This window comes from Toxorhynchites rutilus, chromosome 2, assembly GCF_029784135.1.
Source record: "Toxorhynchites rutilus septentrionalis strain SRP chromosome 2, ASM2978413v1, whole genome shotgun sequence".
Taxonomy (NCBI): Eukaryota; Metazoa; Arthropoda; class Insecta; order Diptera; family Culicidae; genus Toxorhynchites; species Toxorhynchites rutilus.
This window is the reverse complement of record NC_073745.1, coordinates 102,657,878-102,680,899: the sequence shown is the minus strand read 5'-3', so window position 1 is coordinate 102,680,899 and position 23,022 is coordinate 102,657,878. Positions and strand designations below refer to the sequence as shown.

Genomic DNA, 23,022 nt, shown 5'->3' with positions numbered 1-23,022 from the left:
AAATGTTGTTTCCTTCTTCATCATATTGTCATTCTTCTCTTCTCTGCGTTTTCCTTTTTGTTGCGCATGCGCAAAATGGTAACACGTTTCATATATAAAAGCGAGGAAACGCGTGGAAATTTTTCATTCCAAGAACAACTTTGAAACCGTTAACTCTACTGAAATCGTAAGCAATGGCTCGTACCAAGCAGACCGCTCGTAAATCCACCGGAGGAAAGGCTCCTCGCAAACAGTTGGCCACTAAAGCTGCTCGTAAAAGTGCTCCAGCTACCGGAGGAGTCAAGAAGCCACATCGTTATCGGCCAGGAACCGTCGCTCTGCGTGAAATTCGTCGGTACCAAAAGTCGACTGAATTGTTGATCCGTAAGCTTCCATTCCAACGTTTGGTTCGTGAGATTGCTCAGGATTTTAAGACCGATCTTCGCTTCCAGAGCTCGGCTGTTATGGCTCTGCAGGAAGCAAGTGAAGCTTATCTGGTCGGATTATTCGAAGATACCAATCTGTGTGCCATTCATGCCAAACGAGTGACCATTATGCCGAAAGACATCCAATTGGCTCGTCGTATTCGTGGAGAACGCGCCTAAGTCTGACCTATCTGACCTCATTCTCAAACAAACGGCCCTTTTCAGGGCCACCAATTTATGCGAAAAGAGTTTTAAAAACACGTTTTCAAACTCTGACATTCCATACGCTGTCACAAGTATGAATATATGAAATATGAATGAACCTCTGAGCTTGCTGATAAATGTTACTATAGAAGAATACTTTTGATAATAGAACATGCTTCCACAAATATGATCAATTCTTAATCAGTTCAGAGTTATTCGTTTACAAATGCTCGTATTATTTAGTATCATTTTGGAACCAAGCATCGTATTATAATCACTTCTCGTTGCCGGCGAGCGTTAGTCGAGAATGGATTGTCTTTCTTAAAACAGGTGAAGGAGAAGTAATGGAGTAGTTTTCTTTTCACAAGGGCCCTTCGCAGGACTAGAGACGAATGAACTGCAAAAGTTTAAAGTCTCTAAAAACCCAACAAGGAAGGGATGTACTATAATGATATTGGACTTATGTGACAAACAATATTTTACTTTTTGTAATTTGGTATATTAGGATAAATCTTAAAACACTTTCCAATGTGCATTGCAGGCTGATTAATGCACGGTTGGCAATAATACGTAATAATTTATTGCCCAATCTGGTGTCTCCAAAAGACGTAAATGGACGCGTTCTCGATAAAAATATATTTTAGCAATTTTACTATATTTTGATTCGACTTCTCGTGCTATTTGAAAAGGACACTTCAAAGAAGTAGTCTCGAAATAACTCAACTCCCCGTCATCACTAATAAACTTTAATATGCCATGAGAGGGGACATCCGAGTGATATACTGGAATTACGACGTTCCATGAGAATGGACAGTCGAGATTAAAGGGCAACAAGTTTCAGTTATCAAATTCACTCGATGCATTATACATTCTGCACACAATGATCACATCATTCTCAAAACGTACTTCACAATAAATCGTATTACATTAAATTGTTATATCGAGCCATTTTGGACACCTTTTGTGATATTACTTTTCAGAAACTTTCGAGCAATGAAAGCGGAGTGTTCGCACGAGAAGCGACTTGTTATAATAACACCAATAAATGATTGAAAAATTGTATTTTGAACTCTTTAACCTAAATTTTGTGGCCCTGAGAAGGGCCGATTTTTTCATATTGTAGAATTCAGAATTTACTTGGAGCTGGTATACTTTGTGACGGCTTTGGTTCCTTCGGAGACAGCGTGTTTGGCCAATTCTCCTGGTAGCAATAAACGAACTGCGGTTTGAATTTCACGAGAAGTTATAGTTGATCGCTTGTTGTAATGCGCTAAACGAGATGATTCAGCGGCGATGCGTTCGAAAATATCATTCACAAAGCTGTTCATGATACTCATGGCTTTGGATGAAATACCCGTGTCAGGATGGACTTGTTTCAACACTTTGTAAATGTAGATAGCGTAGCTTTCCTTCCTGCGGACCTTCTTCTTTTTCTTGTCGGTCTTGGTAATACTTTTCTGAGCCTTTCCGGACTTCTTCGCTGCCTTTCCACTGGTTTTAGGAGCCATTGCTACGTTTTAACGCTTTCACTGTTCGAGAGGAACTAATGTTGAAAGCAAGGGAAACATCATGTTATATGCACAGTCAGGGTGGAATGTATGCCCGTCCCCTTATGTTTATGATGCCATTTCATTATATTCGTAGCACTGCCTGAGTGAAAAACTAATAATGGCAGAGTTAGTATAAAAGAGGGTTCGCTTACTGAAAATTTTCATCAGTACAGTTTCGCTTTGCTCGTGAATAACTTCATAATTATATAACAAAAAATGTCTGGACGTGGTAAAGGAGGAAAAGTTAAGGGAAAGGCAAAGTCCCGTTCGAATCGTGCTGGATTGCAGTTCCCAGTGGGTCGTATCCATCGTCTGCTCAGGAAGGGAAACTACGCCGAACGTGTTGGAGCTGGAGCTCCTGTTTACTTGGCAGCAGTGATGGAATATTTGGCAGCTGAAGTGTTGGAGTTGGCAGGAAATGCCGCTCGTGACAACAAGAAGACCAGAATTATCCCACGTCATCTGCAGCTGGCTATTCGTAATGACGAAGAATTGAATAAGCTGCTGTCGGGTGTAACTATAGCTCAAGGCGGAGTTTTGCCCAACATCCAAGCTGTCCTGCTACCCAAGAAGACCGAGAAGAAAGCTTAAATCAACAACGACATGGAACTGCACTAAAATCGAGAACCCAACCGTCCTTTTCAGGACGACAACAAATTTCTAATAAAGAGTTACATTGATTGGTTTTCTAAAAATCAATCCACAGCAATCTCCAAGGAGAGCATCTGTTTCCAAACCGATATGAGTGAATCATTTCACCGAGCTCGGAATATTACCCTGTTGAGCCCAACCGAGGCCGGAGACCGACAATGGACCTTTTCTTTCTAACCCACGTAAGTCCCTGCAGATCGATAGTGGACTTTTCTAAAAATCGATTTCTGACTTATGCTTTCTAAATATGCTTAGCTTTCTCCTGATTAATTCTAGCTAATAATCATAAGTTCAATGTTTTAAACTATTGCAAAGCATCAGCTCACAACGAGGAATGTTTCAAACACTGCTTCGAAATGAAATCGAATCTCGGTTAATCAAATCGATAAAGGCAAGCAGTATTATTATACGAGTAGAATGTAGCAGAAATGGGTAATACATGCTCGTTTTACTCAGGTAGCTGAGATGGGCCAAATTACCAGGTATACCAGCTGCTAAAAAACTACATTTCCAGATTTTTCTTTCCTTCCATGCATACATCCTTCGCCACGTTGCCATGAATAAGATCAGGATGGGAAGCAAAGGATAATGATTGAAGTACCATTCTCATAAAAAAAAAAAAAAATCACCAGCAATTCACACTTCCAATGATAACATTGTGTCGAGCTCCGGACCTAGTACTGAATCTCATACAAGACTCGTTAAACAGCTTTGCCTTTCAGTCCTTCCGTCGATAGTGCAGAAAAGCCAAACCACACGATACATCAGTGTTGCTGGATGTTATCAAAGTTTTATCGATTATTTTGTAACAAAAGTAACATAGAAATACTGAAAATTGTGATTTTGGGTAGCTTTTACCTTGTGTACACGGTTTAAAAGTAATTGAAGAGCGTCGTGTCGAAACTGGCTGTTATTCAGCTGATTTGGCGTGAAATCGCTCCATACGTTACTGCAGGTTAACGAAGTTCGACAGAATATAAAATTTTTAACTAATTGTATTTTCTCGTTTTTCTTATTTATTGAAAGCTGTCAATATACTAACATAAATAACATCGATTAATTTTAAGGTTATTGTATATTGAAATCTATCTATGTAATTGAATATTTTCTGCAATCAAACGATTTCTGCAAACTGAAATCAAAGCTTCTAATTTGGCGTTCCTATTCATGCTGTTAAATAGGCAAAGGGCCTGGCTGAGTATGGAAATTAAAAGTGCCCCCAAACCAAATCACCCGCTTTATGGAAAATGTTGTATAGGATACAAAATAAGAAATTTTGAGTATTTTTTGCCTCTATGAGATTCACCATGGAATCTATAGTAAGAAACGTACTTTTCAAGTTTTTGCATCTTACTATGGTGTATCGAGAAATAATATCAAAATAATTTTTTATCAAAAATTTATGTACCAAAAAAAAAACATTTATGTAATATTGATTTTTTTTTTTTATTTATAGTTTCAGTACTGCTCTAATTCGTATTCAAATGTTTTTCTACGCGTTTTCTAGATATGTGTGATTTTTTTCAGAATTTTAACTGTGTGGCGCGATACATAAAATATATATTTATAAATTTTTCGTTTTTTTAAAATTCTGAGAATCTGTACTGGTTTAATCTCTTTTTAGATGTTTGCGAAAATTTTAAGTACTGCGCAATACAAAAATATGCAATTTTTTTTTATTTCTATATTGTTTATTGTCTAGTATTTTTTCATTTGGAAAATGAAAATGTTGTATACGGTACAAAATTTCAAAAAATAAATTATTATTCTGAATACCTATACTCAAAACTCAATAGGCTTGGGAATGAAAAAATGGAAATGAAAGATACTCAACACGCACAGTACTGCTTTGAAATGTGTTCGTACGTGTTTTTTTATTTATGATTTTTTTCATAATGTATACTTTTTATTTATATGAAATAGATGATTGATAAAATCGTGGATATCAATTCATAATACTAAACAATTCCAAATCTGATCTATTTAAAGAATTATCTAATTTCGCATAAAAAAAAAATCGATGGTAATTTTATCATAGTAAGATGTACTACGAGTATTTTTACATATTTTCTTTTTCAAGCAACAAAAAACAACGTTTTAGCCATAGCTCTTATTGTGAACCATATAGATGTTATATTCAAAAATAACATCTAATTTTCTAATTCGCAACAATACTTTCCATAGCGCTGGTGATAAGGTTTGGGACTCTTTTACGAATACGGAATACGCACATACAATTTTAGGATTTTAACCAATTAAAAAAAATAGAAAATTACTGAAATAGAAATAAGAAAAAATATTAAAAAAAAATTAATTAGATATTTTCGTACCGCGCAGTTATCAAAATATTCTGAAAAAGACATACACGAACAAATAAACATAAATACTTATATATGAATTTGACCTTTTTTTTGCACCACATATTATCACACATATCTAAAAAGGTGTAGAAACGCATTTAAATACGAATTAGAGTAGTACTGAATCTCTGAATAAAGAAAATTTCAATATTTCAAGATTTTTCGATACACCATAGTAAGACGCACTTTCATTTTTTTCCAGTAATTTTTATCTCGAAGCTATCGAGAATAGTGTGCAAAAAAATGAAAAGTACGCTTTTTACCACAGATTTTATGGTGAACCTCATATCATTTCTTATTTGGTACCCTACACAATATTTTCCATAATGCGGGTGATTTGGTTTGGGGACAGTTTTTATTTCCATACTCAGCTAAGCTTTTGAATTTAAAAAATGTAGTGCAGCTAAGAACGACACTCAACAAAAAATGGATTCGATTTCTATCCTGAAGCAAATATCAATACAGACTATATCTTCTACATTTTCCGTGCTCGAAGAACAACCAGTATTGCAACTGGATAAATATTACATTTCTTTCAGTCTGATAATCATGTTCAGAAATCTTGAGTTAAGCATTACGTTTGATGTTATTAACTGACCGAAAAAAAAAAGTGGGAAGAAGAAATGATTTTTGTTGTCGGCTAATAAAAAATAAATAATAGATAAGAATATAAAAATAGAGTAACAACATAACAAAATTCAATTGCTTTGTATGGAAGTTTGTGCTAAGTATCCGAAGCTTCAATATAATTCGGCCAGATCACGAGCAGCCATCATGCACAAAAATAGATTTTATTGAATTAAGATAATTTAATTGATAGCACACACACACACACACACTTTCTCACGCTCGCACTCACCTGATGTGACTTCTCGCCCAGTGCCCAGCTTCTCATCACCCGTTGGTGGTCAGGCTCTTAGTGCCGTCGGTCTTCCTTCGTCGTCGCTTACTTTCGTGCACTTCTCTCCCGTTCAATTCCAACCAATATTTCTTTCCAACACTATTTCTATTCACAACAATTTCTTCATCTTTCCAAACTATTATCTCCGTTTAACCACTTTATTTTCTTCTTCTTTTCTTTTTAGGAAGCCGTTTTGTTACCTTCCAATTTTTCATGTTCCACACCGCGAACTTTCACCATTTTATACATCGCGTGTACAACTAAATTTGCTTTTTTACACAAACCATATCTCAGCGACTTGTGTCGCACAGGATTCCCGACCTGCGCCACTTAGAGTCAGAGCAACAGACACGCTTCCCGATAACTCACGCACTTTTGTTACAAATCACCGTTGGCCAATCATTTTCATTTCTTGGTCGTTCACCGGGAACTTTGCGACCAAATATCCGTACACTTTTGCTAAATGCACCGAAGTTAGCTAGTATCGCTGATATTTTCCGGCGGATCGTCGGCAATGAAGGCTAGGCCGGATCGTGCATCGAAATCAACACTGCCAAATTAAACACCGATTTGGAGAAAACGGATGCAATCCGTCCGTCCGTGCTGGTGCGGTGGTAACTGATCAAGTCCCCCGTTTCTCCCGTTTTATTCACTGTGTTTCTCTGACTTCCTTGGTGCTGCCGCTATTGACTTGAATTGACATCCGTGTTTGGGAAACTCCCTGCGCTCGTTTCGAATCGCTGTTGAGAAAACATTTAGCGTGTTCTTAATTCATGTTTGAAACAATCTTAAATTTCTCTGTTACAGTTCACACGTCCTTACCAGAATCTTGTTTATTACTCACTTGGATATTCTAGGTACCATTCGAAGGCCGTTTCCTATTGAAATCGTTCACCGATTTGGTGCAATTTGACGATTTGGTGCAATTTGACCGAAATACTGATGGTAAGCCTTTTCAAGTACCAACACAACACTAATTTTGCGACTTAAATGTAATGTTAAGGAACAGGAACAGTTTCCGGATCTATTGATACCAAATCCGAATATTTACTCAATAACGGATCATCTTCATCCAAACTTTGGTGCATTTTTTTAAATAATATGCGCAGCAAATATTGTATATCTAATATTTATTTGAGCAGCCACTACAAAATGGCGGATTACATATTTTCTCAGAACCCCATAAATATGGGTATCAAATCAAAGGTCTTGACTAGTAGAACACAGACATTCAAGATAAATGCAAATCCAAATTGTCCGCCACCACCAGATGGCGCCATATATAGTTTTTTCACAACCCCATCAATATGGGTATCAAATGATAGGGCTTGACTAGTAGAATACAGTTATTTATGGAAAATGCAAATCTAAGAAGGCGGCCACTACAAAATGGCGGATTACATATTTTCTCAGAACCTCATCAATATGGATATCAAATGAAAGGGATTGACTAGTATAACATAGTTATTTATGGGATATACAAATCCACCACAAGATGGCGATGGCGACAAGATGGATATTCATCGGAATATTTTGATGATGTACTGTATTCTATTGGTCAAATCATTTCATTTGATACCAATATTGAGAGGATTTCAAAAAAAAACATAGTCGACCATTTCGTGGCGGTGACCTTTAGGTATTTATGTTGTTCATAATGTAGTGTATTCTCCAAGTCAAGCCATTCAGCCAATTTTTAGCGGCGGCCAAATTGATTTTTTTCAAGATCAAGGAATACGCAGTTTTATAATGGCAGTAAAATTAAAGGTAATTTCAGATCAATCAGTGATCAGGAACGGGGTCCAATTTCAATCAATGTGGGACAATCCTACAAACACTCAAGCATACAAACAAACAGGACAAGCTGAATGAAACTATTGAAAAAGTAATTGTTTATTTGGGAACTGCGGCCATCTTGGACATTGATTTTTAATGATCTACTGTGTTCTACCAGTCGAGCACATTCAATTGATACCCATATTGATGGGGCTTTGAAAGAAAAAATATGGCGCCATCTTGTGGTGGAGACCATTTTGGATTTGCATTTTTTCATAAATAACTGTGTTCTACTAGTCAATCCCTTTCATTTGATACCCATATTGTTGGGGTTCTCAGAAAATATGTAATTCGCCATTTTGTAGCGGCCGCCATCTTGGTTTTGAATTTTTCATAAATAACTGTATTCTACTAGTCAAGGCCTTTGATTGCCATTGTTTTTTCATATGCCATATTTCATATAGCCAAATTTATGGGGTTTTGAGAAAACCCATATTGATAGGATTTTGAGAAAATATGTCCATAATCCGCCATTTTGTACCGGTCGCCATCTTGGATTTTCAAGATCACGGAATACGCAGTTTTATAATGACATCCGAGATAAAGATGTGTTCCAAATTTCAGATCAAACGGTTAACAGAAAGAGGGTTAAATTTCTATCAATGTGATACAGCGCTATAGACAACGTTACAGAGTTACAAAGTCACAAAAATACAAACATGTCCAAGCTAGATAAAACCGTTCAATAAATAAGTGCAAATCATAATAATATAATAAAATTCTTTGTTTTGTGATTATCCGGAGTGAAAAAAAAATCAATACTCCGGATAATCGAGTCCGACCTGTATTTGACGTTTAGAGCAATTGCAAATGAAATCGACAAATGACATAACATGAGTATTTTTGATTGGAAATATTTTTTTAAATATCTCGAGAATGGCTGCATTTAGAATGAGATTAAGAATGACCTTTTTTGTTTCAAATCACATCAGATGTTCATCAGAAGTTTGTCAAAACGTTTTTTGTCCATGACTTCTATTTTATATGAAAAAATAAAAATAAAAATAAAAAATACGTATTTTAGATGTTGCAAACTAAAGTTTTTTTTGTAAATAGAAAAAAAATACTATTTTTTTCTCAGTGTATATTTTTTCACGTTTGAACATCAATACTCTATAACTCTTTCTGAGACACCATTTCGGTCCGACTTATAGTTTTTGAGATTTAAATTATCAAAGATTCCTCTTACTAGAATCGATACGCCATTTACAAAACTTACACTTGAGTAAAAAAAATTCCCAATTGGTGTGGAGAACAAATATTTGCTTCATCCCAAACGGAATACAAACCTTCATTCGAATCAAAAATATATGTTTTAAAATCTGCATTTTTAGGTCAATTTCATTTGGAATTGCACTATATGAATCCATTCTATCCGGTGACAAAATGAACTAAAATAAAATAAGTATAGACCGGTAATGATGCATCATCTATATATATATATATATATATATATATATATATATATATATATATATATATATATATATATATATATATATATAAAGTCTTGTCCAGTTAGAATCCGTACGCGTTGCACATTTTACAGCGGCACAGTCAGTGGCCGCTGCAAGAAAGTTTTTACAGCGGTTTGTTTACAAATGTTTCCTCTTCTGGTGGTAAAAGTTTCAAATTTTTTCGTGCCGTAAGTCCGGAGTTATTCCACATGGAAGACAGAAGAAGAAAATTAATCTTGCACACCCACGTTGACAATCCAACGTGGTCGGGTGCGAAGATCGCGAAACAGTTGGATATCGCTAAAACTACCGTATGTGATGTGCTCAGACGATTCCGCGAGCGGAACAGCGTGGACCGGGCGGTTCAAAAGAAGCGTCGAAGCGGAACCTACGATCGTCAGCTGAATTGGAAGGTGTTGAGAACCGTCAGAGCAAACCCTGGACTGTCCGAACATGATATCGCTCAGAAATACGGTGCCGCTCGTAGTACCGTTCGACGAATCATTCACCGAGCTGGACTTCATTCCTACAAAGCAATCAAGCAACCAAATAGGACGATGAAGCAGAGTCTAGTGACGAAAACTCGCGCTCGTAAGTTGTATTATCAGGTACTAACGAAGTACCATGGATGCCTGCTCCAGGATGACGAAACTTATGTAAAAATGGACTTCGGCCAACTTCCGGGACAAAAAATTTATCTTTCCACGGCACGAGGCGATGTCCCCGCCAAATTCAAGTTCATGTTCATGGACAAATTTGCCAAGAAGATGATGATCTGGCAGGGTATATGCACCTGTGGTGCGAAGACGCCGGTTTTCATCACTACAAAGACCATGGATTCGAAATTGTACAAGGAAGAGTGCCTGAAGGAGCGTGTGTTGCCTTTCATAAAGGCACACAATGGTCCCGTTAAGTTTTGGCCTGACTTAGCGAGTTGCCACTATAGCCGGGAGGTTCTCCAGTGGTACCGCGACAACGGGGTGGATTTTATCGAGAAGGAGTTCAACCCACCAAACTGCCCCCAATTCCGCCCAATTGAAAAATATTGGGCGATTATGAAGCGGAAGCTAAAGAAGACCGGAAAAATGGCTCGGGACGCTGCAGGGATGACCAGATTCTGGAAAAAACTGGCCACAGAGGTCGACACTGCCGCTGTGCAACGTTTGATGGGAGGAATCACCAGAAAAGTGAGAAGTTTCATCAGAAATGAAGAAAAATAATTTTAAGGACATTTTTTTGTAAAAGTGCAAGAATATATCTTTCTTTTGGTTGATCACTCTTTTTTGTATGTCATTCTATCTCCGAGATATAAATGATTTCTTCCGTACGGATTCTAACTGGACAAGACTTTATATAAAAATAGATTTCTGTCTGTCTGTCTGATTCTTATGGACTCGGAAACTACTGAACCGATCGACATGAAAATTGGTATGTTGGGGTTTTTTGGGGCCGGGGAAGGTTTTCATGATAGTTTGAGACTCCTCCCCCCTCTCTAAGGGGGGCTGTCATACAAATGAAACACAAATTTCTGCATAACTCGAAAACTAATCAAGAAAATACCAAATTAGGCATGTGAAGGTTTCAAGGGACATAACAGGTTTCTATGGTGAATAGACACTCCTCCTGTCTCACTGAGAGGGGAGGGGGCTGCCATACAAATGAAGCATACATTTCCGCATAATTCAAGAACTAATCAAGCAAACGGAACTAAATTTGGCATGTGGAGGTATTATGGGGAAGAAACATTTCTAAGGTGGTTCGACACTCCTCTTAGGGTGGGCTGTCATATAAACGAAAAACAAATTTCTAAGAAACAGTAAAATCAGAGAGATGTTTTCCCCTTTTTATGTTATGATTTTCCAAATCTAACCGATGGTCAGAAAATCATTTTTCCCGTTTTTCCAAGAATCATAACTTTTGAATGTTTGAATGTTATGTCTAATTAAAGCCAAATAGTTTATAGTGCCACATTTGCGATTAAACTGGATTTTAGTCGCATAGATCTAGTATATTCGCACAGAAATATTGCGAAAAGACTGAACACATGTAAACTTTGAAAAGTTATAACTCAAAAACGAAAAAAAAACCTTTTTGATTTTTAGAATATGTTATGTAAAACATCCTTAGTTTTCAAGAAAAAATAAAAATAAAAAAATGGCGCACTTGATCCCGAGACCATGTAAACTATAAAAAGCAAATACAATCAATAATCGAAACGAAACAAACGAAATCCAAAATCCAATTTTATCGCAGGTGTAATATTTTTTCAAAGGAGACTAGCTTCTTGACTTCAATTTCATGTATCGACCATATCGAGAAAAAATGGGAAAACCGATTTTTCAAATCGAACCATCGGTTAGATTTGAAAACTCATAAGTTGAAAACAAAACAAAAATACATCTCTGATTTTAAGATATGTTATGTAAAACATTCTCAGCTTTCAAGAAAAAATATAAAAATATATAGCGCAGGAAAAAAAGGAACAGGAAAAAAAACAAATACAATCGATAATTACGAAGAACAATTCAAATATTTTGGAAGCGGGTTTTTTAATGAACAGGTGATTGATTTTAAATTTTTGACTTTGATTGACTTTAAATTGAATCGAAATGGTCACCCTAACGAAAGAATAAAAAAATACGAGTCTAATATCTTGCGATAAGAAACAAAACTACCACTTCCATGAGATTCTGAGAACCACTGAATCGGTTTGGCATCGAATTGACTGTATTAAAATATGACACCATTGTTTGTCTCAATTTTCATTCAAAATTTTCTTTATCACTTGGAGAAAACTGGATGCTTTATTACAGTAATTTTCAACCGGTGGGGAATTTAGTCATTAAAAGGGGGGAATTCTGCAAGGGACTATTGTACATTTACTTCGCTTTGAATTTGACAATGATTAACAAAAATTGCTACAAAAACTTTATTGGATACGCTAAAATTTGCGATCCTCGGCAAACATTTCTAAATCTGGAATGTAATGTTCGATTGAACAACTTCACAATGTTTCAAAGACTTTCGTCAAAGAACGATGATGATGATGATGGAACAGACGACGAAACAGTACAGAAGACCATTAAAAAGAAAATTGTACAGCATTTGTCAAGATTTTTTACAACAAGTTAAACTTGAAACATATTTTCCTTATGTCAAAGAACAAGATTTGGACATGGTTTGAATCCCCTTTCGACTGGCAGTGACGAAAGTTTCGGATCAATTTTAGAACAAAATCATCGATCTGCAAATGATCGAAAAATGATATCCTGATATGCGAATTAAGCGTTACGAGTATTGTTGTCTAGTGTGTAGTATTTATGTGAATCTGGATTTCCTACAATGCTGCTGATGGAAAGAAAACACCGTAACAGAGTGGATATCGAAGATGACATGAGTTGTGCTTTTTGACAACGTGCTCAAGAATTATGATTTTGGCGGAAATCATTCAGACGCAGGTGTCATACTGACTTTATATACCTTTTTTGTAGTCAGATACAAGTACAGAATCATATTTGTTGCGAATATAACTTGAAAGCCGTTTGTATTCATTCATTATTTTACTGATATGCTACAGACTTTCTTACAAAATACTGATAGGGGGAAGCACTGGGATTAATCTTCGTCAAAAGTGGAAAGGAGCAGAAAAGGTTGAAAACCACTGCTCTATTACATAGGATATTTATTATATACGGAATGGATAACTCTCATCCATGATTTTTATTTTTTAAATGTGTTTATCCTTCTCCAAAATACATGTACACAAGTTTACTCTTCAAATTTCGATTCGAATTATGCGTGATACGGATAAGCCAGATCTGAGCTTTCAGTTTTACCAGGATGATGTGTTGGATTTGTTACCGTTTATCTGCGCAGTCGGGTAATTACCTGTATTGAATTAGGATCTCACAGTTGGGTAGTTGAAATGTACGTTTTGTCGCGAGTACAAATCTTGAGCTTTGTCGTTCCATATGAGCTGCCTGTTGAACAGACTAAGCAGATGAAGAATTAAGGTAGTTAAAGTTGGAATTGTGGAATGTGAGTTGTTGTCGAAGGACTGAACAAGATAAAACTAATAAATTGATTTCAAACATGCTGCTATTGACTATTCGAATGAACCCATTGGAGAGTTGTCTTTGGAAAGCTAGCTTATATTGAAATAATATTTCACTTACGAGTGGCAAAAAAAAACGGAAATAGTCTAACGTTGGTATAGTAAAAACGATGACAGAAAGAAAAAAAATTAATAGCGGAAACATTCAACAGATGAAATGAAAAATGCAGAAGCACAGCTATGGTTTTTTTCAACTTTCAATTTTAGGTTATACTGGTTTGGAGTCAACATATGATGCCAACATGTAAACATTATAAACATCATGATGATTTTTAAAATTTTAAATGATTTTAAATAAATAAAATATTTTTTATCTGTACAGTTTGGGATTTTGTAGCAGAATATCGATAACACAAATGTTGGCAAACAGTTTGTATTACCAATCCATCCTCGGAACGTGAATCGTAACTACGAATATGATTGTACGAATAATGATGATATTTTCTCTAAAAGTATTCAAATTTCTTTCATTTCACAGAACAAATTTAAATAATGGTAACAATTTTGTATGGGTATATTGAGTCATATGAAAGCGAACGGAAATCAAAAAGTGCCTGAGCTGCTCCGATGGCAGCAAAGTTTAGATGAAAATACTTCGCTGTGTTGATGAAGAAACATACAATTTTGGTATCAAATGATCGGGGAAATGTTGCTCTTCTTTACAAACAACTTTTTATCGTCGTTTTACTTTTGTAATAACACAATTTTACACATTTTCAGTATTGTGTTAATAGTTCTGATACATACTATGCACATTACCGGAAAATTGTTGCGAAACGAGAAGTGATTTTTAACATCAGACAACTCTGAATGTTAGCTAGATTATCATAGCGTGCAATGAAAAGCGTATAACGTTATTTTGTGCGAATTAGGACAAAGAAAATTACCATGTCTTAAAATATGAATTTCAAAAACGCAAAAGATTTTCTCAACAACGAATTGAAACGAACGCACTGAGTTTCCCTAACACAGATGTCAATTTCGAGCACAAGTGGCGACACAGAGCGCACCATGGAATTCAGCATTTCGTTGAAACATAGTAGTGAAATACAGTGAAAAATGGCCGATACAGCTACTGAAGTCGTTACCGCAGCATCGGTTGCCGCATCTCCAGCCAAGACACCGAAAAAGGCTCGTGCTCCTAAAGGAGAGGGTAAGAAACCGAAAAAGCCAGCCACTCATCCACCAGTGAATGAAATGGTTTTAGCCGCCATCAAGACTTTGAAGGAACGTAATGGATCATCTCTTCAGGCCATCAAGAAGTATATCGGTGCCAATTACAAGTGCGACGTTGCTAAGCTCTCAACTTTCATCAAGAAATCTCTGAAGAGTGGTGTTGAGAAAGGTAGTCTTGTGCAAACCAAAGGAAGTGGAGCATCGGGGTCCTTTAAAATTAAATCTAAGGACAAGACACCTGCGGGCGAGAAGAAACCAAAGAAAACTGCGGCTGGGAAGAAGCCTTCAGGGGAAAAGAAAGTTGCCAAAAAGGCAGCCACTCCCAAAACTGCTGCCGTCAAAAAGCCTAAGGCAGCACCAGCAAAGAAAGCGGTTGAGAAGAAGACTAAAGCAGCCGTCGCCAAAGTTGCCAAAAAGGCTGGAACCGTGAAAAAAGCGGCCGCTCCCAAACAGAAAGCAACCAAACCATCGAAAACAGCGGCGAAGAAGCCTAAAACTCCAAAACCGAAAAAGGCTGCACCGGCTAAGAAACCCGCTCCAAAGAAAGCCGCCGCCAAGAAGTAAAGTTCAGTCGATTGAAATGATTTAAAAACAAACAGTCCTTCTCAGGACTACAAACACATTGAATCGAAAGAGTAACAAAAGTTTTTCACCTCAAATAATAATTCAAATGATTTTTTATAACAGTTAATATACATTTTCACACATCTGCATCATGTGTCCAACATTGTACACTATTAAGAATGTTCATATTCTAACGAAACGAGATATGATGGCCAACTGATGATATCGAAAAGCATCAATTGTGTAACAAACTTTACGTCGAGCCTGCATTAGGTTGCGACCACATGAGGTTTTGGTCTAAAATCATTCATAGCCATCGCGATCGTTTTGAGATTACATGTACCCAAGTATAGTTTACAATGATCCCTCATTCGACTCATAATTCACAGACATTCAGTCAACAAATATTGGACTTTTTTTTTGGGTTTGGGTCAATACAACTAAAGTACAACGTGAAATTGTATTTGAATCGTCATCATAAACTAACAGGAAAACCTGTTTTTATGCGTTTCCTCATTCGTGCGACCATTTTTGAGTACTTTTATTATTTGTGTGATTCGAATTTAGATTTAATAATGAAATCGCACCAAATGGGTCGCACAAATGGGAAATCTGGCAAAAACGAACGCACAAAAAACTGGCTTTCTTGTACCACCAATTGAGAAACGAATCATGATTTTGAACAGTGGTTCCTGCGCAGTAAGCATGCTACACATCTGGAGCGGTTGCGTTCAGTACAGAAGTTTAAAGTTGTTCAATGTTTCGTTTATTTTTCACCACGTCATGTAATAACATTGTATACATTTGTAATATCAATATTTTTCGATAGACGGCGAATGACCTGAAAGGTTAAAGCCGACTGAAATAAATCAAATAATCAATCAATCAATTGAACAGTGGTTCATTTAAAAACGTTACAAATCACTCTTTTAACTGGAAAAATATCGTGGCCCTGAAAAGGGCCGTTTTGTTGAAACCTACGCAAAATTATATCATTTAACCTCCAAATCCGTAGAGAGTACGACCTTGGCGTTTCAAAGCGTACACAACGTCCATTGCGGTAACGGTCTTTCGTTTGGCGTGTTCCGTATAGGTAACAGCATCTCTGATTACGTTTTCCAGGAATACTTTCAGCACTCCACGAGTTTCCTCGTAAATAAGACCGGAAATACGCTTCACTCCTCCACGACGAGCCAAACGACGGATGGCGGGCTTTGTGATACCCTGGATGTTATCACGAAGAACCTTACGATGACGCTTGGCTCCTCCTTTTCCCAGTCCTTTTCCTCCTTTACCGCGGCCAGTCATTTTTCTGAATTATTGTATGATGCTTTCCAGTACAAACGATGAATGAAACTGATGTTGTTTTCACCTAGGGGTACCCTCTTTTATATCCGAATGTAAATGTTGTTTCCTTCTTCATCATATTGTCATTCTTCTCTTCTCTGCGTTTTCCTTTTTGTTGCGCATGCGCAAAATGGTAACACGTTTCATATATAAAAGCGAGGGAACGCGTGGAAATTTTTCATTCCAAGAACAACTTTGAAACCGTTAACTCTACTGAAATCGTAAGCAATGGCTCGTACCAAGCAGACCGCTCGTAAATCCACCGGAGGAAAGGCTCCTCGCAAACAGTTGGCCACTAAAGCTGCTCGTAAAAGTGCTCCAGCTACCGGAGGAGTCAAGAAGCCACATCGTTATCGGCCAGGAACCGTCGCTCTGCGTGAAATTCGTCGGTACCAAAAGTCGACTGAATTGTTGATCCGTAAGCTTCCATTCCAACGTTTGGTTCGTGAGATTGCTCAGGATTTTAAGACCGATCTTCGCTTCCAGAGCTCGGCTGTTATGGCTCTGCAGGAAGCAAGTGAAGCTTATCTGGTCGGATTATTCGAAGATACCAATCTGTGTGCCATTCATGCCAAACGAGTGACCATTATGCCGAAAGACATCCAATTGGCTCGTCGTATTCGTGGAGAACGCGCCTAAAGCCGGGTTCAGACGGTGCGAGTAAGCATACGAGTCGGTCTAGTCAGTTACTGCAGTGCAGCTACTCACACCGTGTGAACACATCATGCCAGTTATTGTCATGTGTGATCCGGCGTGCGAGCTACTTCAAAGTTTTTTGAATTTACTCGCACTTGCATGCTTCACAACGTCAAAAACAGAATTTAGCGTTCGAATCAGTGATGCCAAATGTAATGAAATGTCTCTATTTTTAAGATATTTGAAAATATGTGAAGATATTTATAGACTTGAAAATTATTGGAAAAACAAATAAAACCCTCATAGTTTCTAAACGAAATAATTGTTATTTCGTTTTGCACGCTGGCGGGGCACGCTTTCTTTTTGAGATAGTTTTCTTGAGAATCTCTAATATAGAATCATTATCAGATCACAACTTACAAAAAAAAGTATTGTTCTAAGAAACAGAATACATATTCGATTTAAAAAAGTACATTTTCATTCATTATTAAAATTTTTGAAGCGTATTTATTGCACCTGCAAATCGACTATCATTTTCATTTCACAAAATAAATAAAATTAAAAAAAAAAATCTTTTAGACTACCATTTATAACATCACATCCTTTCGGAATTATCTGAGCTATGGATGTTTTCGAGATTCTAAAAAATATCGACAACAATCCCAACGATATTCCAAAACAAAGGCACATCAATGTCATTTCTAATTTAACTCTTGCAGGTACAGCATCCCTCATGACTGTATCTTGGCGTTGTATTCGTGGAGCAATTAAATCCAACAGTTTTTTCACTTGTTCAGGTGTTATTATCAACACTGCTCTGTAATCTCGGGGATCCTCATCGTAGAGTTCCTTCAATATTGTATTTGTTGCTCCTTTTCTTTGCATCTAATTCCTGGCCCGAATCCTTTTCTCTTTCTGCTTTTTCGGATAGTACCTTCAGTTCAAAGAAATTCAGCACAAAGTATGTATTTTTAAACACGATCAGCGTTTGTTTTGCTATAAAATTGTGTGATGATACATTCAACTGAAAACCTAAGATGAAAACTGCCAATAAAGAAGTCGATTTTGGACCAATCATTTGACAAATTCGGACCTGATTGCTGTTTCTGACTATTTGATGGACATTTGAAAAGTCGCCTGGCATCCCTGGTAAACCCGTGCCGTAGTATCTAGTTTCTCGCCAGCAGCTCACACTGTGTGAACGGACAAGGCGAGTCAACCAATTGTCAAGCGAGTCCACCGGGTCAGTAGCTGCTCATTGTCAAGTCAGCTACTAGCAACGTATAAATGGGCCTTAAGTCTGACCTATCTGACCTCATTCTCAAACAAACGGCCCTTTTCAGGGCCACCAATTTATGCGAAAAGAGTTTTAAAAACACGTTTTCAAACTCTGACATTCCATACGCTGTCACAAGTATGAATATATGAAATATGAATGAACCTCTGAGCTTGCTGATAAATGTTACTATAGAAGAATACTTTTGATAATAGAACATGCTTCCACAAATATGATCAATTCTTAATCAGTTCAGAGTTATTCGTTTACAAATGCTCGTATTATTTAGTATCATTTTGGAACCAAGCATCGTATTATAATCACTTCTCGTTGCCGGCGAGCGTTAGTCGAGAATGGATTGTCTTTCTTAAGACAGGTGAAGGAGAAGTAATGGAGTAGTTTTCTTTTCACAAGGGCCCTTCTCAGGACTAGAGACGAATGAACTGCAAAAGTTTAAAGTCTCTAAAAACCAAACAAGGAAGGGATGTACTATAATGATATTGGACTTATGTGACAAACAATATTTTACTTTTTGTAATTTGGTATATTAGGATAAATCTTAAAACACTTTCCAATGTGCATTGCAGGCTGATTAATGCACGGTTGACAATAATACGTAATAATTTATTGCCCAATCTGGTGTCTCCAAAAGACGTAAATGGACACGTTCTCGATAAAAATATATCTTAGCAATTTTACTATATTTTGATTCGACTTCTCGTGCTATTTGAAAAGGACACTTCAAAGAAGTAGTCTCGAAATAACTCAACTCCCCGTCATCACTAATAAATTTTAATATGCCATGAGAGGGGACATCCGAGTGATATACTGGAATTACGACGTTCCATGAGAATGGACAGTCGAGATTAAAGGGCAACAAGTTTCAGTTATCAAATTATACAAAAATTATACATTCTGCACACAATGATCACATCATTCTCAAAACGTACTTCACAATAAATCGTATTACATTAAATTGTTATATCGAGCCATTTTGGACACCTTTTGTGATATTACTTTTCAGAAACTTTCGAGCAATGAAAGCGGAGTGTTCGCACGAGAAGCGACTTGTTATAATAACACCAATAAATGATTGAAAAATTGTATTTTGAACTCTTTAACCTAAATTTTGTGGCCCTGAGAAGGGCCGTTTTTTTCATATTGTAGAATTCAGAATTTACTTGGAGCTGGTATACTTTGTGACGGCTTTGGTTCCTTCGGAGACAGCGTGTTTGGCCAATTCTCCTGGTAGCAATAAACGAACTGCGGTTTGAATTTCACGAGAAGTTATAGTTGATCGCTTGTTGTAATGCGCTAAACGAGATGATTCAGCGGCGATGCGTTCGAAAATATCATTCACAAAGCTGTTCATGATACTCATGGCTTTGGATGAAATACCCGTGTCAGGATGGACTTGTTTCAACACTTTGTAAATGTAGATAGCGTAGCTTTCCTTCCTGCGGACCTTCTTCTTTTTCTTGTCGGTCTTGGTAATACTTTTCTGAGCCTTTCCGGACTTCTTCGCTGCCTTTCCACTGGTTTTAGGAGCCATTGCTACGTTTTAACGCTTTCACTGTTCGAGAGGAACTAATGTTGAAAGCAAGGGAAACATCATGTTATATGCACAGTCAGGGTGGAATGTATGCCCGTCCCCTTATGTTTATGATGCCATTTCATTATATTCGTAGCACTGCCTGAGTGAAAAACTAATAATGGCAGAGTTAGTATAAAAGAGGGTTCGCTTACTGAAAATTGTCATCAGTACAGTTTCGCTTTGCTCGTGAATAACTTCATAATTATATAACAAAAAATGTCTGGACGTGGTAAAGGAGGAAAAGTTAAGGGAAAGGCAAAGTCCCGTTCAAATCGTGCTGGATTGCAGTTCCCAGTGGGTCGAATCCATCGTCTGCTCAGGAAGGGAAACTACGCCGAACGTGTTGGAGCTGGAGCTCCTGTTTACTTGGCAGCAGTGATGGAATATTTGGCAGCTGAAGTGTTGGAGTTGGCAGGAAATGCCGCTCGTGACAACAAGAAGACCAGAATTATCCCACGTCATCTGCAGCTGGCTATTCGTAATGACGAAGAATTGAATAAGCTGCTGTCGGGTGTAACTATAGCTCAAGGCGGAGTTTTGCCCAACATCCAAGCTGTCCTGCTACCCAAGAAGACCGAGAAGAAAGCTTAAATCAACAACGACATGGAACTGCACTAAAATCGAGAACCCAACCGTCCTTTTCAGGACGACAACAAATTTCTAATAAAGAGTTACATTGATTGGTTTTCTAAAAATCAATCCACAGCAATCTCCAAGGAGAGCATCTGTTTCCAAACCGATATGAGTGAATCATTTCACCGAGCTCGGAATATTACCCTGTTGAGCCCAACCGAGGCCGGAGACCGACAATGGACCTTTTCTTTCTAACCCACGTAAGTCCCTGCAGATCGATAGTGGACTTTTCTAAAAATCGATTTCTGACTTATGCTTTCTAAATATGCTTAGCTTTCTCCTGATTAATTCTAGCTAATAATCATAAGTTCAATGTTTTAAACTATTGCAAAGCATCAGCTCACAACGAGGAATGTTTCAAACACTGCTTCGAAATGAAATCGAATCTCGGTTAATCAAATCGATAAAGGCAAGCAGTATTATTATACGAGTAGAATGTAGCAGAAATGGGTAATACATGCTCGTTTTACTCAGGTAGTTGAGATGGGCCAAATTACCAGGTATACCAGCTGCTAAAAAACTACATTTCCAGAATTTTCTTTCCTTCCATGCATACATCCTTCGCCACGTTGCCATGAATAAGATCAGGATGGGAAGCAAAGGATAATGATTGAAGTACCATTCTCATAAAAAAAAAAATCACCAGCAATTCACACTTCCAATGATAACATTGTGTCGAGCTCCGGACCTAGTACTGAATCTCATACAAGACTCGTTAAACAGCTTTGCCTTTCCGTCCTTCCGTCGATAGTGCAGAAAAGCCAAACCACACGATACATCAGAGTTGCCGGATGTTATCAAAGTTTTATCGATTATTTTGTAACAAAATTAACATAGAAATACTGAAAATTGTTATTTTGGGTAGCTTTTACCTTGTGTACACGGTTTAAAAGTAATTGAAGAGCGTCGTGTCGAAACTGGCTGTTATTCAGCTGATTTGGCGTGAAATCGCTCCATACGTTACTGCAGGTTAACGAAGTTCGACAGAATATAAAATTTTTAACTAATTGTATTTTCTCGTTTTTTTTATTTATTGAAAGCTGTCAATATACTAACATAAATAACATCGATTAATTTTAAGGTTATTGTATATTGAAATCTATCTATGTAATTGAATATTTTCTGCAATCAAACGATTTCTGCAAACTGAAATCAAAGCTTTTAATTTGGCGTTCCTATTCATGCTGTTAAATAGGCAAAGGGCCTGGCTGAGTATGGAAATTAAAAGTGCCCCCAAACCAAATCACCCACTTTATGGAAAATGTTGTATAGGATACAAAATAAGAAATTTTGAGTATTTTTTGCCTCTATGAGATTCACCATGGAATCTATAGTAAGAAACGTACTTTTCAAGAGTTTGCATCTTACTATGGTGTATCGAGAAATAATATCAAAATAATTTTTTATCAAAAATTTATGTACCAAAAAAAAAACATTTATGTAATATTGATTTTTTTTTTATTTTCATATATAGTTTCAGTACTGCTCTAATTCGTATTCAAATGTTTTTCTACGCGTTTTCTAGATATGTGTGATTTTTTTCAGAATTTTAACTGTGTGGCGCGATACATAAAATATATATTTATAAATTTTTCGTTTTTTTAGAATTCTGAGAATCTGTACTGGTTTAATCTCTTTTTAGATGTTTGCGAAAATTTTAAGTACTGCGCAGTACAAAAATATGAAATTTTTTTTTTATTTCTATATTGTTTATTGTCTAGTATTTTTTCATTTGGAAAATGAAAATGTTGTATACGGTACAAAATTTCAAAAAATAAATTATTATTCTGAATACCTATACTCAAAACTCAAGCCTATTGAGAATGAAAAAATGGAAATGAAAGATACTCAACACGCACAGTACTGTTTTGAAATGTGTTCGTACGTGTTTTTTTATTTATGATTTGTTTCATAATGTAGCGAGGTTAAAATGAGGAAACAAAAGTACGTTCAATACTTTTTATTTATATGAAATAGATGATTAATAAAATCGTGGATATCAATTCATAATACTAAACAATTCCAAATCTGATCTATTTAAAGAATTATCTAATTTCGCATAAAAAAAAATCGATGGTAATTTTATCATAGTAAGATGTACTACGAGTATTTTTACATATTTTCTTTTTCAAGCAACAAAAAACAACGTTTTAGCCATAGCTCTTATTGTGAACCATATAGATGTTATATTCAAAAATAACATCTAATTTTCTAATTCGCAACAATACTTTCCATAGCGCTGGTGATAAGGTTTGGGACTCTTTTACGAATACGGAATACGCACATACAATTTTAGGATTTTAACCAATTAAAAAAAAA

General features: G+C 36.6%; 8 protein-coding genes across 8 annotated transcripts; 5 read left to right on the top strand and 3 right to left on the bottom strand.

Moving 5' to 3' along the window:
• Positions 1-138: 138 nt before the first annotated feature.
• LOC129770753 (histone H3) lies at positions 139-607 on the top strand. The gene has a single exon (XM_055773790.1). It carries the CDS (start codon positions 174-176, stop codon positions 582-584), a length of 411 nt encoding a protein of 136 aa, XP_055629765.1. The 5' UTR covers positions 139-173; the 3' UTR covers positions 585-607.
• A 1,134-nt stretch (positions 608-1,741) lies between these two features.
• On the bottom strand, positions 1,742-2,116 carry LOC129766004 (histone H2B-like). Its single transcript, XM_055766466.1, has one exon. The coding sequence runs from the start codon at positions 2,114-2,116 to the stop codon at positions 1,742-1,744; it is 375 nt and encodes a 124-aa protein (XP_055622441.1).
• A 258-nt stretch (positions 2,117-2,374) lies between these two features.
• On the top strand, positions 2,375-2,749 carry LOC129766003 (histone H2A). Its single transcript, XM_055766465.1, has one exon. It carries the CDS (start codon positions 2,375-2,377, stop codon positions 2,747-2,749), a length of 375 nt encoding a protein of 124 aa, XP_055622440.1.
• An 11,755-nt stretch (positions 2,750-14,504) lies between these two features.
• LOC129770751 (histone H1B-like) lies at positions 14,505-15,601 on the top strand. The gene has a single exon (XM_055773788.1). It carries the CDS (start codon positions 14,537-14,539, stop codon positions 15,215-15,217), a length of 681 nt encoding a protein of 226 aa, XP_055629763.1. The 5' UTR covers positions 14,505-14,536; the 3' UTR covers positions 15,218-15,601.
• A 373-nt stretch (positions 15,602-15,974) lies between these two features.
• Positions 15,975-16,562, bottom strand: LOC129770755 (histone H4). Its single transcript, XM_055773793.1, has one exon. The coding sequence runs from the start codon at positions 16,523-16,525 to the stop codon at positions 16,214-16,216; it is 312 nt and encodes a 103-aa protein (XP_055629768.1). The 5' UTR covers positions 16,526-16,562; the 3' UTR covers positions 15,975-16,213.
• Positions 16,563-16,735: 173 nt separating this feature from the next.
• LOC129770752 (histone H3) lies at positions 16,736-17,690 on the top strand. Its single transcript, XM_055773789.1, has one exon. The coding sequence runs from the start codon at positions 16,793-16,795 to the stop codon at positions 17,201-17,203; it is 411 nt and encodes a 136-aa protein (XP_055629764.1). The 5' UTR covers positions 16,736-16,792; the 3' UTR covers positions 17,204-17,690.
• Positions 17,691-19,653: 1,963 nt separating this feature from the next.
• LOC129766002 (histone H2B-like) lies at positions 19,654-20,028 on the bottom strand. Its single transcript, XM_055766464.1, has one exon. It carries the CDS (start codon positions 20,026-20,028, stop codon positions 19,654-19,656), a length of 375 nt encoding a protein of 124 aa, XP_055622439.1.
• Positions 20,029-20,286: 258 nt separating this feature from the next.
• LOC129766001 (histone H2A) lies at positions 20,287-20,661 on the top strand. Its single transcript, XM_055766463.1, has one exon. The coding sequence runs from the start codon at positions 20,287-20,289 to the stop codon at positions 20,659-20,661; it is 375 nt and encodes a 124-aa protein (XP_055622438.1).
• Positions 20,662-23,022: the final 2,361 nt, after the last annotated feature.